The sequence below is a fragment of the Plasmodium brasilianum genome, chromosome 4 (assembly GCF_023973825.1).
Source record: "Plasmodium brasilianum strain Bolivian I chromosome 4, whole genome shotgun sequence".
NCBI lineage: Eukaryota > Apicomplexa > Aconoidasida > Haemosporida > Plasmodiidae > Plasmodium > Plasmodium brasilianum.
In genome coordinates, this window is record NC_090117.1 from 250,599 (window position 1) to 267,563 (window position 16,965).

At 22.7% G+C, this 16,965-nt stretch overlaps 3 protein-coding genes across 3 annotated transcripts; 2 read left to right on the top strand and 1 right to left on the bottom strand.

Moving 5' to 3' along the window:
• Positions 1-3,054: 3,054 nt before the first annotated feature.
• On the bottom strand, positions 3,055-4,023 carry MKS88_001063 (uncharacterized protein; the record flags this gene model as incomplete). Its single annotated transcript, XM_067219717.1, has 2 exons — positions 3,055-3,561; positions 3,796-4,023. 2 exons carry the CDS (start codon positions 4,021-4,023, stop codon positions 3,055-3,057), a joined length of 735 nt encoding a protein of 244 aa, XP_067074995.1.
• Positions 4,024-9,511: 5,488 nt separating this feature from the next.
• MKS88_001064 (uncharacterized protein) lies at positions 9,512-10,624 on the top strand (the record flags this gene model as incomplete). The annotated part of the gene is made up of 2 exons (XM_067219718.1): positions 9,512-9,601; positions 9,794-10,624. 2 exons carry the CDS (start codon positions 9,512-9,514, stop codon positions 10,622-10,624), a joined length of 921 nt encoding a protein of 306 aa, XP_067074996.1.
• A 2,960-nt stretch (positions 10,625-13,584) lies between these two features.
• Positions 13,585-14,540, top strand: MKS88_001065 (uncharacterized protein; the record flags this gene model as incomplete). The annotated part of the gene is made up of 2 exons (XM_067219719.1): positions 13,585-13,674; positions 13,830-14,540. 2 exons carry the CDS (start codon positions 13,585-13,587, stop codon positions 14,538-14,540), a joined length of 801 nt encoding a protein of 266 aa, XP_067074997.1.
• Positions 14,541-16,965: the final 2,425 nt, after the last annotated feature.

Consider the following 16,965-nt stretch of genomic DNA (forward strand, 5'->3'; position numbering starts at 1 on the left):
AAAACTATTACAAGCAAAAAGTCCTTGCAAAATTGAGCTGCATGTATAATATTTTAAACAAATCCAAAAACACAAAAAAAAAAAAAACACACAGGTGAATTTTCTCGTTTCGCAATAAGTTTAATAATATTTACTCCATTGTTTAGATATAATATATATATATTATTATTATATATTTATTTGTACATTGCAATAATAATAGTATTTAGTGTTAAAAATTGCTAATAAATTTCCTCCCTTAAATAAAATTTTTTAAAGCAAATATAAATAATATTATTATAGCACAGAATTTTCAATAGTAATGCTATTATACAGTAAAAATTATCTTTGTTACATAATAAATAAAAATATTATTTATGATATTTTATTTATATATAAGATTTTTCCTTTTTTCTTTTTTTTTGGCTAGTTATGTAAAATAGTGTATTATAAAAATTACTTGAATGACCAAAAAAATTCCCGAGAATAGTTAATGTTTTATGAAAAAGGGTGTAGTTAAACTTTCATAGTAATATTTTATATATATAAAATAAGCAGATGGGCCTTTATAAACAAATTTTATAACGAAATTTATGAAAATATTTTATTACGAAACAAAATAGTTTTTCTTGTTTAAAAGTTTCTTTTGTGCATAGCGCAAATGTATAAATCCTCGTATGTTACGGAAATATATAAAAATTAGCAAAAAAAAAAACTAATGTATCTTTTATATTAATAATGTGGAAAGTTTTCTTTTATCTCCATATTTTTAATTTTTCAAGAATATTATAATGTACATTAAAAGAATAAAAAATAAAGAGTTCACAAATATATTCAAAAAATAATTGCTTTTCGTCAATGTAACCGTATACATATATATATTTATATGTACAGTTCAAATACTCATAATTAATTAAATATAGATTGTAGCACCTCAAAAAAATAGTAAAAGTATATTATTTATATAACTCATATTTTGCTTATTTTACCCCTCTTTCTTTTTTTAATTTTTCTTCCGAACAATCTTTTTGCATCTTTTACATGTAACAACATGAGCTTTCACAGGTAAGTCCCCCTATATAGTAATCCTTTTAATAGAAATTTTAGAAACTTATAATATTTGTGGAAATTTAAAATACCTATACTCTTTTATGTAACATGTATAATCTAATGTGGTCTGTTTTATTATATTGGAAAAATAGTACATCTTTTTTCTAGAATAATATTAATAATAATTTTGCATGTGGTAATTTATTAATAATTAATAGTTGAATTTACATGTATCTCTACATAACAAATGATAATATAAATTTGTTATTAAGAATTTATATTTATTAAAAGTACTTCAGCATAATAAATTAAATCCTTCTCTTATAACATAATTGACATTATCATCTTAAGAACATCTTGCACATTATGACATCTTTATTCGCATTTATTGAATAATGAGGAGATAATATTACTTATAGAAACTGAGTACTTCATCACTCTCATAAGGACTATTAACAAATGTTCAAAATGAAAAAATGCTTCAGAAAAATGTTAAGTGGCTTCACTTATGTAAAGGAATTTTCATAATACTAAGAGAAAAAAAAATTATGCATTTTTTAAAATTTTCATATAAAGGGCATTTTTATGGAGCGTCAATTTCAGTTCTATAAATGCAGTAACCTTGTCTTACGAAACAAATGAATACGCATATATATGTATACATATAAATATATATATGTACACATATTTATGTATGTATGTTCACATATATATATCTTTATTCTTATAACATATTTAACGGAATTTATTCGTTTTCTTTTGTTCAATATAAAACCATTCTTAACATTATGCTTATGCTTTTACTTATATGTAATATTTTAGAATACTAGTTTTTTACGTCCATTATTAAAACTTAAGTTAAATTAAATAACAGTAAATTACTTAATAAGAATAATATCATTTTATAACTAACCTACGTTCGTTACTTTAATTTAGGATGTAAAAACCCAGAAATATTAATTCATTATGCTAAAATATATTTTTTCCAAAAATAAAATATTGGTAACAAAATTTTGCAAACCTTTATACAAAGTTTGATAAAAGACTTCTTAAATTTAAAGCTCTATTATTACAAAAAAAAAAAAAAAAAAAAAAAAAAAAAAAAAAAAAAAAAAAGGAAAATAATAAAATAATTATATGATAAAATGTTGAAATGGTTGTTTGGCATAATGGTAAAATAAAATAAACAGTAAAAAAAAAAAATACTTTCATTGATTTCATTAAATCCACATATATGTAATAACTCTTACGTATTTGAACTTAAGACATTGTTCCAAAAAATATTAATAAAATTACATGCATTTTATAAATAATATCGTACCATTTACTACTAAAAAATGAAAATTTATGCCTATGTTTTACGAAACTTTAAAGTATCAGTTAATAAATGTAGAATAAAAATAAAAATATTCATTTTACTAATTAATTCATGTACAACGACATACAAATCGTAATACGTCAATTGATATTAAGCTTCTAAAAAATTATATTTCTAATTAACGTATTTCAATATATTTTAATTCGGTACACGCAATGCACAATTGTGATCTGTATATATACGTATGTGTACATGTATATATATACACACATATACATGTCATCCATAAAATGTTCAAATATGCTTGGAGGTACATATATTCAAAAAAACAAAAAAAAAAATAGTTAAAAATTAAGATATTAAAAAGTGGATAGTTATATGCATACACACTCATACATATAAGTGCGTACCGAAATGTATATATATATATACATCCTGTTAACCTTAACCACTTCAAAATTTGTAATTATAAGTCCTTAAATGGGCACAAAACACTCAAAGATATTACATACGTTAAAATTTTTCATACCTGTTAGTATATCTAAACAGCTTCTTATATTATAATTGTCTGTATAGAGTTGCTTTTTACCTTTGCATTTAAAAAAAAAGAAGTTTTTCTTACAAAGTCGGTTTACATTTATCTGTATATATGTGTACATATAAGCATATGTTCTCGTATGGGCGTTTGTACATGTTTTTAATTTTCATTATGCCATTTCACTGCGTATCTTATAAACCTTGTATATTAAATAACATGTTGACAAAAAGGGTATGAAAGCTATGGTCAGAGTAAATGATGCTGAAATTAAATGGGCTTTAATATAATAAGCTGCCAACGCAGTGACTGTAGCTAAAACGGGTGTTGAAAATATCTTTAAACCTTTGAAAAAATTTTTGACTTTTTCGAAAAAATTCATACCACTTTTAATTGGAGCCTCTTTTTCAGAATCTATATATTTTAAAGCTTTTACTATTTCTTTTTCAACTATCAAATCAATTTTTTTTATAAAAGCCATAATCTTGGATGCTATGTTTCTTGTCTGTTGTTCATAAATATTTTCTATTTTATCTACTATATTTTGTTCTAAAGTTTCGTAAGAGGAATTTAAACTCCTTGCACTTTCTACTAATACTCTATTTGTTCTTAATATAAATTTGTCATTCTTTGGTATATCGTAATTCTCTCCTAACATATTATAAATGGTATCACCCGCCTGTAAACAAAAATTTGGATATTTCTATACATATATACCACACATTATTTAATGCAAAAAAAATTAGGAAAAAATGCCAACTTTTACACCACATATAAACGAGTTACATATATATATAAATATATATATATATATATATATATACGTATATATTCAACACATCGGAAAACATACAAAATTATTAAATATCACTGGTGCATTCACATAGCCATTCACTTCTTTTTATAATCTTACACTATTATTAGAATAAACAAGCAACATCCAAATTAAATGGATAAACATATATGCTTTTATGAAAAGAGGAAGCAAGTTTAACTTCTCTTTTTTTCTACACTTTTCTAATGCTCTTAAATAAACCGCCCCATATATGTCACCTTTATTATCTACATTTTTTTCGTTTCCATAATAATTCCTTGTTGTTGTAATATTGGGGTTAATATTATAATTTTTCCTCTTCAACATTTCTTTTTACTGCTTTGAAAAAAAATTATAATTAAAAATGTTCTTAAATTGTATATCGTATAAAAAAAAGGATAAAAAATTAGAAAAATGCAAAAGAATAATAAAAAAATAGCAAAATAACAAAATAACAAAATAGCAAAATAACAAGAAAATTAAAGAACGAAATAATGATAATAAAAAAGTAACAAACGAGAAAATAAAAGAACGATAAAAAAATAATAGTAAAATAATAGAACTAACGATGCCAAAATAACAAAATAATATCTAAATAACGAATTAATAATAACAAAATGTAGAATTAATAACAAAATATAAAATTAATAGAAACAAAATATAAAATTATTAGTAACAAAATATAAAATTATTATTAACAAAATATAAAATTATTATTAACAAAATATAAAGTTGTTAGTAACAAAATATAAAGTTATTAGTAACAAAATACAAAATTAATAGTAACAAAATAACATAATAATGATAATACACAAATGGAACAATGATAACAAAAAAGCAAAATTACAAAATAATGATAACAAAAGAACAAAATAGTAATATTGTATATCATTATACATGTCATGAGAAAAAATTAATTTATTTTTACTATTACTCAAAAAAAAAAAAGGCAGTTCCAACTTGTAACCTGCTTTAAGTAATGCTTAAAATCACCCCTGCAGCTTTTCTTTTTACAGATGATAAAGAATGAAATAGTAATTTATAAGTAATACAGTACAAAATAGGAACTAAAGATATCTTTATGAAAAATAAAGCAAAAATGCATCTTCGTAATTTTTTTTTTTTATATTTTTTGTTTAAAAGAAAAATAAAAAATTTCTATTGGAATTGTTTTTTCTTTAAATTTTCAAAAAAAAATTACACATATATATGTATATATAATGGAAGTACAAAATAAATAAAAAGGGAAGTAAAAAAAAAGGTACATTATCCATCAAGTATTTATATATATTAACGTATAATGGAATATTGTGTATATAATTATTATAAAAATTTTATTTATTTGTAATAATTTTATAATGTGTATTTATCATGTGCGAGAGGAATTTAATATGTAAAACAAAACATTATTTTACGCAGATATATCGTTTATATGTTAATAAATACTAATATATACATTTTGCATATATACTTTATCTAAATTATGTATATATGATTATATAAAAAATTTAAGTCTACTTATTTTATAAATTTAAAAGGTAAAATAAAACAAAGAGTCACCGTTTTCCTTCATCGTTTTTCTCTTTTAACAAATAAATACCATTAAGGTTTTTTCTTTTAATTATAATTTTTAGAATACTATAATAAGTTATGTAAAATACATAAATCAGCAAGTTAATTTTGCAGTGGAAAAATAAAATAAAATAAAAGTTTGCATTAGGAATATTACCATAATTATATTGTATTAATATATACAAACACTTTTCTGTAAATGGTAATTAACTTTCTAAATAGTATGCATATATATATTAAATGTAAAGATTATTACAAAAAAATCAAACAAATTCATAAAAAAGAATAATAAAATGAAAGGAATGTTTTCGTAACTTTTACTGCGGTTACATAGCCATTATATTATACCGCTTAAACTTCATCTAGAATAGTTTTCCATATGTTTAATGATTTGAAAAAGATATACACATACATACACATTATGTATAATTAAATAATGTATTATATGTATTTACTAAGTGGAATATTATGTAAAAATTGATCTTTTTTTTTTTTTTTTTGATAATATATATTGAATTCGTTCTTTATGACATTCGTATAATTCTCCTAAAAGAATCTGAATTAAGAATGTCCAAAATGAAAATATGTTCATTAAAGATATTGGGAATTAAAATCTTATATTAATAAATTTAGGCTACATTGGCAAGAAGTCTATTTGAGAGTATGTATAGTATTGGAATAGGGGACTACTATTAAAAAAAAAAAAATTTTATTTATATATTTTTTAAATGATTTGAACTTATAAAATAATAAAATGCACTATATAATTAATTTATAAAAAGTACAGTAGTTTTATCGTTTTGATAATATTCCTTACTAAGACTCAATAATGACATTAATAGGAGTTGATAATGCTACCAATTAGGATAATCATATAAAACTCACAAAAACGAAAAGACATATTACTATTACATTTTTAATTTTGTTTTTAACGAATATCCTAGGATTTTCAGAAACCCCACTGACAGTTCTTATTAAAAATAAAGTGTAAATACTCAGAAAAAAAATATAAAATAAATACGCGTTTTGTTTTCCAAAAATCGCACATATATAGATATATACATACATATAGGAGATGCATATACGAGCTCACTTTTTTTTAAAATGAAATATTTAAGTGCGAGTTAATATATATGATATATAAAAGCATAATTATACATTTTAAAAGGGAAAAATATTACCAGTATGAAAATATAATATGGCTATATCTTTTCTTATTATAGGGATTAGCTAAATATGGTACATATACACATAATAGAAATAAAAAAAGTAGTAATGATAATAACTATACTAATGACAAAATTATCTTTTCTCTATTTTACAATAAAAAAGAATTTTTTACATACATTAAAACAGCACATATCCTGTACACTTACAGAACAAATAATAAAAATAAAAAGTTCAAATTAAACCCATATTTTGTGTATTGGTATATATATGCGTAAAAAACCCCATATCTCCAGTTAACTTCTGAAAAGGCATTTGCACAAATGTATTATATAAATATTCTTAGGTAGACTTGTACGAATTATTATGAACTGTGTTAATAATATATAGTTGTCATTATTAAGTAAATTTTTTCCATGAGGTATAATATGTTACATTCAATGTAGTTCCCTTTAATGAATAATTTAGACCTCATGTATAATTATTCATGTACTATTTAAGGTATCTCTTACTTGAGCAGTTTAAAATTCAGCTATTGTCCTTTCCGTGTTTCATATATTTTGACTTTAGCAGCGTTACACTTAAATAATATTTTTAATATTAAACGGAAGAAGGAAAGAAAAAGGATAAAGAAAAAGAAGTAGAAATAGAAATAGAAATAGAAGTTGAAATAGAAATAGAAGTTGAAATAGAAAAAGTAGTATAAATGAAGTAGAAATGATATAGAAAAAGTGATCAATTAAAAATAGCCATTGTGAAGTAACACCCTAATACCTTTTTTATATCCATCAAAACAACTACATTACAGTCATAATGTTTTCCTCAATTGTAATTTTTAATTAGCATTATCATTAATCCATGCAACATTTTAGTATTTACTATATATACATTTTTACTGTTAGGAGTAAAAATGAACAAAATATATATTCTTTGTGTATATGATTGCGTAAATATATATATATATATATATGTATATATGTATATATGAATATATGAATATGTTCATAATATGTCATGCGTTATTTTTCCATGAATTTTTTTTTATTCCTATTTTAAAATATTTACTAAAAAAATAGAGGTTCAGGATATACTATTTCTTAAATTAAAAAGAATAAAATTAGGTGAAAAATATTCACGTACAGTAAATTTTAAAGTAGTACAACTACTTTTTCATGGGTTTAACATTAATGTAAAAAGAAGCTTAACCTGCTTTTAACAATTCTGAAATTTTTTAAGTTTATACAAATATAAATATGTGTATATATGAACATGTTTAAAAGCAAGATTTTTCATGTTTAATTCCTAAATAACAAATGTAGCATAAATACTCCATAACAATTATTTTCTCTATATAGTAATAATATTTACTCCCTAACAGTTTTTTCACTGCAAGAGCAATTCTCATAATCAGATCAACCTGATCACACATAATATCCTGTGCAATTATCTATTTATTCAACTCCTTTAAGCATTCACATGTAGTTTACATACTTTCCCATTTAGCATTTTTTATTTCAGTTTATATATGCACTATAATATGTAGGTTCAGATTATAAATTATTTTTTTTATCTTTTTTTACAACATATTTTTTATACTTTATATGTTACATTATCAAAAAGGGTATATTATATATATATATATATATATATATATATATATATTTATGTATATAAACATATAGGTGCAAAAACAACAAAACAAATAGATTTATTTTCTTAATCTGTATTATATACTTGAAAATAATAAAACATCCCATAAGTTAATTTTTACGCGTTTTCTTAAAAAAAAATTATACCCCCTTAATATTTATTATACCATCTTTTTTTTATAAAGATACCACAGTTGCTTATCATCAACAACTATAAGCTATCCTTTTAGTGTTGTTTAATTTTATCAATACACAATAGCTTAAATAAAAGTACAATTTTAAAATAATGCACAATTCATTATATATATATATATATATATAATATATATATATATATATATATATATATATTTATATATAGAAATAATAATAATATTGTTTCTTTTTATATTTATTTATTTTATTTTATTTTGCCGATTTATAATAAAAAAAAAAAAAAAAACGCTGCTAATTGGGTAAAAATGAATAAAAAAGTGGTAAAAAAAAAAAAAAAGAATAGGTCATGATTTTAAGAACAGAAAAAAAAAAAAAAAGCAGACACCTATTGCGAAAAATAAGAGTTCAGATTGCACATACTCAATAGTCATAAGTTATTTGAAAATAAAACAAAGTTGCACAACATTCACTTTTTTAAAAACTAAATTTAATTATTTCGTAAATAAAATACTTTTTATGATGAACTACGTATAAATATATATATAATATTTATTTTTTTTTATAGATATATTTTGTTCTGTTAAATATTTTTCCATTTAGAATTATTATATATATATATATATATATATGGAATTTATTTTAATTTCTTTTTCATTGTTTACAAAATTATAAACACCTTTTTGTTAAATTTTTGCAAAAATGGAATTACATTTTAAAATTTTTAATTAAATTAATTTTTTTTTATTATAACCATATGTAAAAATAATAGTTGTATTTTCACAGTACCTTTTGTGATATTCTAATATATGCATCCTGATTTGTGCTCATTAGAGTAACCCTTTTAATTTTTAAGTGTAAGAATTTTTAATTATATAGAAATGTATAAAATAAAACTTAACTTTTTAACATCGCCTATTACTTGTGGAATATAGCTTAAGTACTGCTGATTTAGTATTTTTAAAGTTTATATATATATATATATAAGTACATATGTATAATAAATAAAAGGTTTTAAAATAATATAATTGTTTGGTTTAGCAATTTTTTATCAAGCAGAATTCTTACTGTACATTATTTATTACATCATAAAAATAGAACTAATATTTTTTTTTTTTTTTAATTTTTATTATTTTTAACATAATTAAATATCGAAAATATTTTTGATATTATTAACAATAATAATATACCAATTTTAGAAAAAAAGGAGTGCTTTTTCCTTTAAGAAAAATTCAAGTGTTGTTTAAATTTTGTACAAGTCAGAAATTGAAAAAATGAATAGAAAAAATAAAGGATTTACAAATTTGGCAAGATATATGTCATTTAAAATGTTGTTTTATTGTTTGCCCATTCTTTCGTTGCTAGTTAGAAGAAAAATTAATCAAGCGGAAGCGCATGTATGTATACGCACATACGTGCTTAATGTATATATGCGCAATATATATATGTGAACACTATATATTTACATATTAAATTTATATTAAATGCATTTCCCCTTCGAATTATTCGCTACCACTTTTTAAAAAATGTTTATCTTTAAAATTTTATTTTTATAGGAGATCAATACAATATTAACCGAGGAAAATGTGTGCTTAGGGTTACAAATGAAAAGTGCAAATTTTGGAAGAAATTTAACAGAAGCGCATTCAGAAGATTCATTAAAAATAAATGAGAAAAACGATCATCAGAGTGAGCAAATAGCTGATAACTTAAGATTACGGAACAGTAAGAATATTATTAACAGAACGATAAAAAACGAAACAAAAGATGCAACAAAAACGAAAAGGAAAGAAACTGAAGTTGGGCATTTCTCCAATAGGACCTCAGAAAATAAAGGGAATGAAGAACAAATTAAATTTAAAGCAGTAGAAAATGAAAATTTCGGGAACAAAATCTTAGAAAGTAGAATAAAATTGACAGAAGAAGAAGTGACAGAAATATTAGATTCATTAGAAGATGTTGTATCGAAAAAAGAAATGTATATTGTATGGTTTAATGTTCATAATCATTGTATAAAAAAATATTATGCGATGATAGAAGAGTTATGGACAAATATTAAATTGTCAGCATTTTGTCGTAATCTTTCAGAAAAGGATTTACTTAAAATATGGTGGAAAGCTTACCCGGATCTTATTACTGAACTAAAAGAGAACGATAAAAATTGTATAATCGACTTTTACAATTTATTTGATAGAGGAGAGTGCACACGTGATGAATATAAAAATTTCATAGATAACAGAAAGAAAAATTGGACATCCATTACAAATGTAATGAAATATAAATGGAATAATTTGTTAATGGATCTAATAAAAAACATCACCAGCTGGGAATATACTAATGATGATAATCCATTAAATTCGCCCGACCCTCCTATGTTTTCATTTTAAAAAGGTAGAGAGAAACAGCGATTAAAAATAATATGGTAATTGTGCAAACTGGTAAGGGAAAAACTCGGCAAATAAGAAACCCGACACATTGATGGACCAAAAGTTAGATAAACAAAAAAATAAATTAATAAATAAACGAGTGATTAAATAAGCGAGCACATAAAGGGATGAATGGGGAACAAGGCACTGAGAACGACCTTAGCAAGTACCCACACGTGCAGTGTTTGCATTAAGCTCAAAAAATGAACGAGAAAGTTGATCTTTTTCCTCAATCCCATTTTCCCCGTAGCAATTTAGAATAATCATAAATCTGTTTTGTTAGTTTATACAAGCAAAGAGTTTGAAAATTATTTGTTTTCAGTAAAATTATTCGATTTTCTTAATTTCGTTATTTTATAATTCCAGATTTGTTAATAAAATTTGTTGGAAAAATAAAAAAAAAGGAAAACTTTTTCCCTTTTACTTATTTTTGAAAATTTGCTCAGAATTATATTTTCAAGAAAAATAACATTTTTTTAATTATACCTTACGTCGAATATGCATGTAACATGATATATATATATATATATATATTCATATATGTGTTTTTCAGCTTTTATTTGATTGTGTTTGTTTATTCATTTATGGATTTTAGTTTTTGTTAACTTTATTACGCAAGCTTTTTGTTTTTTTTGTTATTTATATAAAAAGCAGAGTAGACTACCTATTCATTTAGCCCTTTCTTGTGTTTGCCTAGTAATTATACCACAAAAAACGGACAACTAGTATATAATACTTTAGTTTTAATTTTTAATAACAAAATTAAGATGAATTAAACTGCTAAGCGTTTTGAATAAATAGGCATCCAAACGTCTGCAGAATATTTCTGTAATGCTAAATTTAAGTAATTTTGCGATATTTTGAAAAGCATGAAAAGTAACGAGTAATCATGCATACATACGTACATACATATATATAAACATATGCATACGTCTTTGCACTTTTGTGTATATGCGTATATATATTATAATATCGTACATCCTAATCCTTACAATTCACTTAATTTCTTATGTTTATAATATTAAGGCAAAAATGGGAAACCTGAACGAGCCATAAATGTTCTGCAATTATTGTACAATATGTATGCATCATTGTATGTTTGTAGGCATCCCATTCTTTATGCATTTAATTCGCTAATGATCATATTTCACTTTTACCGTGATAATATAATATAACGTTGATATATTTCTATTTTTATCTCTACATTTATTATACACTATTCTACTGTTCAGTCATTTAACCTGCTTATTAACAGTGCTACTGCTCATCTATACAGGTACACTTATTTAACTATTATTTTTTCACTCAGAATAAACATTCTTTTTATCTTTTCACAATATATCATTTATTTTTTTATTTCACCATTGACATAATTATACTTAATAAAACTTACAAGTTTGCCAAACTACCCCAACAAAATGAATTAATGTATAAGGGCATACTCTACAATAATGTGTATATGGCTAGTTGTTTATTCTTTTTTTTTTTTTTTTTTAATTTATTTCTTTTTTTTTATGGCAAATTAAAAAGAAAAAAATAATATGCATATAGAATATATTTTTTAAAAAGTATATATAGAACAAATCATTTTTAACGTATAGTATACAAAAGGGAAAAAAAAAAAAAATACTTTTATACAAATGTTCTTGTTTTCCTTATTTAAAATTAGCATTTTCATAACAACATTCGGTTTTATTTAAAATAAATAAAAATGAAAACAAAAATGAAAGAAAAAAAAACAATTTTAAAAAATAAAATTTTGTGCATAAGTATGCACTCTTACAAAAAAGTTCAGAACAGAACTGTTAAAAAAAAAAAATTGGCAAAAATAATTGGTTACGACATAGCAAATATATATACATATATGTGAAAGTGAAAAAAACGTTAAAATATTAATGCGTTAAAATTCCCAAACATATATACATTAAAGTGTTAAAATACTGAAATGTTCAATTATCATCATGTTAAACCGCCACACCGATAGACAGCTAAAACTTGAACATATTAAAATTTTGTAAAGCGACAAAATGAAACAAAATAGACAACCAAACTCCCAAACACAGATTTATTCTCCTATTTTTTTGGTAATAATAAACTTATTTTTTGTGTAGCTGTAGAGTTCTCATGGGGTATAGATTTGCATATTATATTTTTTTTGTAATTAAAATTGTTATTATTAAATCTTTTTATTATTTTTTTTTTTTTTTTGTTATATTTTGTTATATTTTTTTTTTTTTTTCGTTTTTTTGGTATAATATATTTGAAAAAAGGTTTTCAAATTTAAGATTTTATAATTAAAATAATTATTCTGAATTTGTTATATATGTATGTGTATATATGTATGTGTATATATGTATGTGTATATATGTATGTGTATATATGTATGTGTATATATGTATGTGTATATATGTATGTGTATATATGTATGTGTATATATGTATGTGTATATATATATGTGTATATATATATATATATGTACATACATAATAATTATTATCAGCGCATGCAATGTTGTGGCATATCTGTAATTTATTGTTAATAGTTTTATTTTAAAATGCACTTTAAGAATATATAGAACAAATATAAACAAATAGAACAAATGCAATAAAATTAAATTAGTAATAGTTTAAGATTAAGTTTACCACATGTAGAATTTTTCTCAAGTTCTACATGTTGTCCCCCATTCAGACACATAGACATTTTACTTAAAATACTGTAAAGTTTGTGCTTGAAATTTTGCTACACTTCATATTTTATTTTATTTATCTTTTTTTTGTATGTCATAATAACATTGCGCTAATTTTTTATATTTTTGTCTTTTTTTTTTTTGATTTTTCTTTTTAAGTTTTATAACAAAGTTAAAAATATAAAAATTAAAAAATAAATTATGGTAACTTTTTTGTAAATAAATTTATTCAAAAATGAAGTCCAAATATGCAAGTTTTTCAAACTTAATACAGTCTAAACATTTTAGAGCTTCAGTACGCACGTTGACTTGTCTTTTGCTACTAGTAAGATAGTATACATATGTGCTTTAATTTTGTATGCATGTACGTGGATATATATATGTATGTTTCATCCTACTGGAGTGTGTATCTTGTACATATATATAAAAGGGAAAAAAAATTTTTTTTATAAACAACCTCCTTTATTAATACACTTGTAGAACATACAGCATTTTATTCTTCCTCAAGAAAAGTCGTATTCGCTTTTACCATTAAGTAAGATATACAGTGATAGAGGTTTAGTTGAGAAACCTCCAACACACTGGAAAACTGGTATATGGAGTGATGATAAAAAGAGTCCTAGTTCAAAATTAGGAGGGAACTTCGATAAATCAAATGAATTGTTAGATAGATTAAGATATACAGTGAAAAATTACATAAACAAAGATACAATTAGTGAAAAAAGAAGAGAAAAAAAAGAAAATGCATTTAACGAAAACTACGGAAGTAACCTAAAATTATCAGAAGCAGAATTAAAAAAAAAAGTTGATGATTTATATTTTTTTGTTACTATAAAAGATATGCATGACATATGGTATCATATTTATGATCGACGCAGGTGCGTATATATTGAAATGATGAAAAAAATTTGGGATAAATGTGTAGAATTTGCAGAAAAGAAAAATATTTCCAAGAAAATTTTAATTAAAACATGGTGGAGTGCTTATTCTGATTTTATGGTTGAGTTACAAAAATTTGACGCTGATTCTTTAAGCAATTTTATTGACTTATATAAGGGGAAACCTTGTACTCGTTATAAATTCATAGAATTATTAAATAAGAATAAGAGTGATTGGAAAGAAATCACGGAAAAAATGAAGAACAAATGGAAAAAGCAGTTGCACACTAAACTAAAACACCATGCAAAATAAAAATACAAAACAGCGTATTTCTAAAAAAAGAACAATTGTTGCTCTACTAAAAAAAAAAAAAAATTGAGTAAACAAAATGAAGTTGTAAAACGTACATACATACATATATATATATATATATCCCTCTTTTCATTCTTTGGCGCTTACGGAAAAAAGTGCAAAGCAATTACTAATTTGAATAATTGCAAAAAAAAAAAAAAAAAAAAAAAAAAAATTAATGACACTTTTTGCATCATAAATGTTTTTTTTTTTTTTTTTTTTTTTTTTTTTGTATGTTTATGTTTTAAATCTTCTTAATATTATAAATATTATTTAACTATAATGTTCAATTTGATAAGTTTAATACTCCATTATAATGATGCAACTTTAATCTGATAAATCAATGATAGTTCAAAATAAAAAGAAAAAAGGGATGTCTTTATATGTCTACATAAAGTAAAATTTTAATTTATTATATAATTTAATCTTAACGTCTTATATTTAATAAATTGTTTAATTTTTTAATTGGGAAAAAACGCGTAAAATGCTATTTTCCTCCCTAAGTGTTTTGTACACTCATATATATATATACATATTTTTATGTACATATAGTAGTACGAACATAAATCACTTTTCTCTTTTTATCCCACATTTCTTTAAAAATATGTTGAATAAAACGTATTCTGAAAAAAACATTTGCCTTATAATATGCGTATATAAAGTTTAAAATAAAATATTATCAAATTATTTATGTACTGGATTTATTCCTTGTGGTATTAAGGAGAGTCTTTATAGTCCCCCAGGAAGACGGTTAACATATATATATATATATGTATGTATTCCTATATGTTAATATATATATATATATATATATATATGTATGTGTACATATTTAATATACGTATGTATACATGTTTATGTACTTGTGTGCGCATATGTTTTGATACATGAATTCGTATCTGTTTTTATATATGTATGCACATATGTTAAACTACGAATACATCAAAGAATGTTCACATTTTACTTTAGCAAAAAAAAATGTCAAGGAAATTCCCAAATGACAATGAGAGTGGAGCTGTTTAAAAGACATCCACTATTTTTTTTTTTTTTTCCCCTTAAAAATTCATGGTGCAAGAATAAATATGCGCATAATAAACGTAGAAAACGCCCAAATAAGAAAACATACGTATATATTTTGCTATAAAAAAAGAAAAGTAAAAATGAGAAGATTATTTGTTAAAGGATTTCAAAAATATATTAAAATTAGATGAACTGAATTCCTTTATAAAAATAAGAAATTTTATGAAATACCAAAAAACATCCATTTTACTCATTGTGTGCAGCAGATATATATTTTCAAAATGTATGTACGTACATATATATATATATGTATTTGTGCATATATATATATATATACATATATACGTACATACATTATTTATGTGTTATTTCTGGTAGACAAGAGAATGCTTTAATTATTTGGGAAAAGGTTGAGCTCTAAGTCTAGTAATTAACTACGCTAATTTTAAAAAAAGAGATGTTTTCATTAATAAACTTCGCTAAATAGTTGAACGTACTTAATAAATAAAACCACAATAGTTTATATAAAAATACATTTTTAAGGAAAAAAAAAAACATTTGAACCTCTCTCGTTTTTTTATAAATAATCAAGACAGTTAAGCTTTAAAAAATAGTTTAACTTTAAGATATTCGTGTAAAATTGATAAATTCAAAAAAGAATAAAAAAAAAGATAGTAAAAAAGGAGAAAAAATTAAAAGGCATCTTTTAACATTCTGTGCTATTTTTAATCATAAAAAAAAAAAAATTCTCTTAAGAAGAAAAATCATCAAACGCTTATGAGATCTACAATAACGGTGAAATTGAATAGGGACTGTCGAAAATATCAAGTTTTGCTTTACGTATTATTTCCCTTTTTTTTAATCTGTGATTTTGCATGACCTCTTTTTTTTTTTCTTTCCGTTTTTTCCCCTTTTTTTCCCCTTTTTTTTTTTTTTTGGGCTTATGCCTTATCAGCATGGAATTATGTAACATGTTTTTGATTACACATACATTGTATATAACCTTTATTTTAATGAGCAAATATCTTTAGTCATCACATTAACTGTATTGCTCACCTTTATTTTTGGCACTCTCCCCTCTTTTAAGCCTCTTTGTTTTACTTCATTTTATTTTATACATATATATACATATATATATTAATTTATTTATTAGTTACGCATTTACTTATTTGCGCATTTATTTACATGTATACTCACGTATTTTTACCCATTTTTTTCCATCAGCACGCATATGTACATATATATGTATGCCCTTTATTTAAGTTGTACAAAATTAATTTATCCAAAGTATAGCGTTCCCATAGGGTAAACTCTTTTTAAACAAATTTATTTGTATTTAAGAGCTTTTTTTCTTCCCTTTTAATTA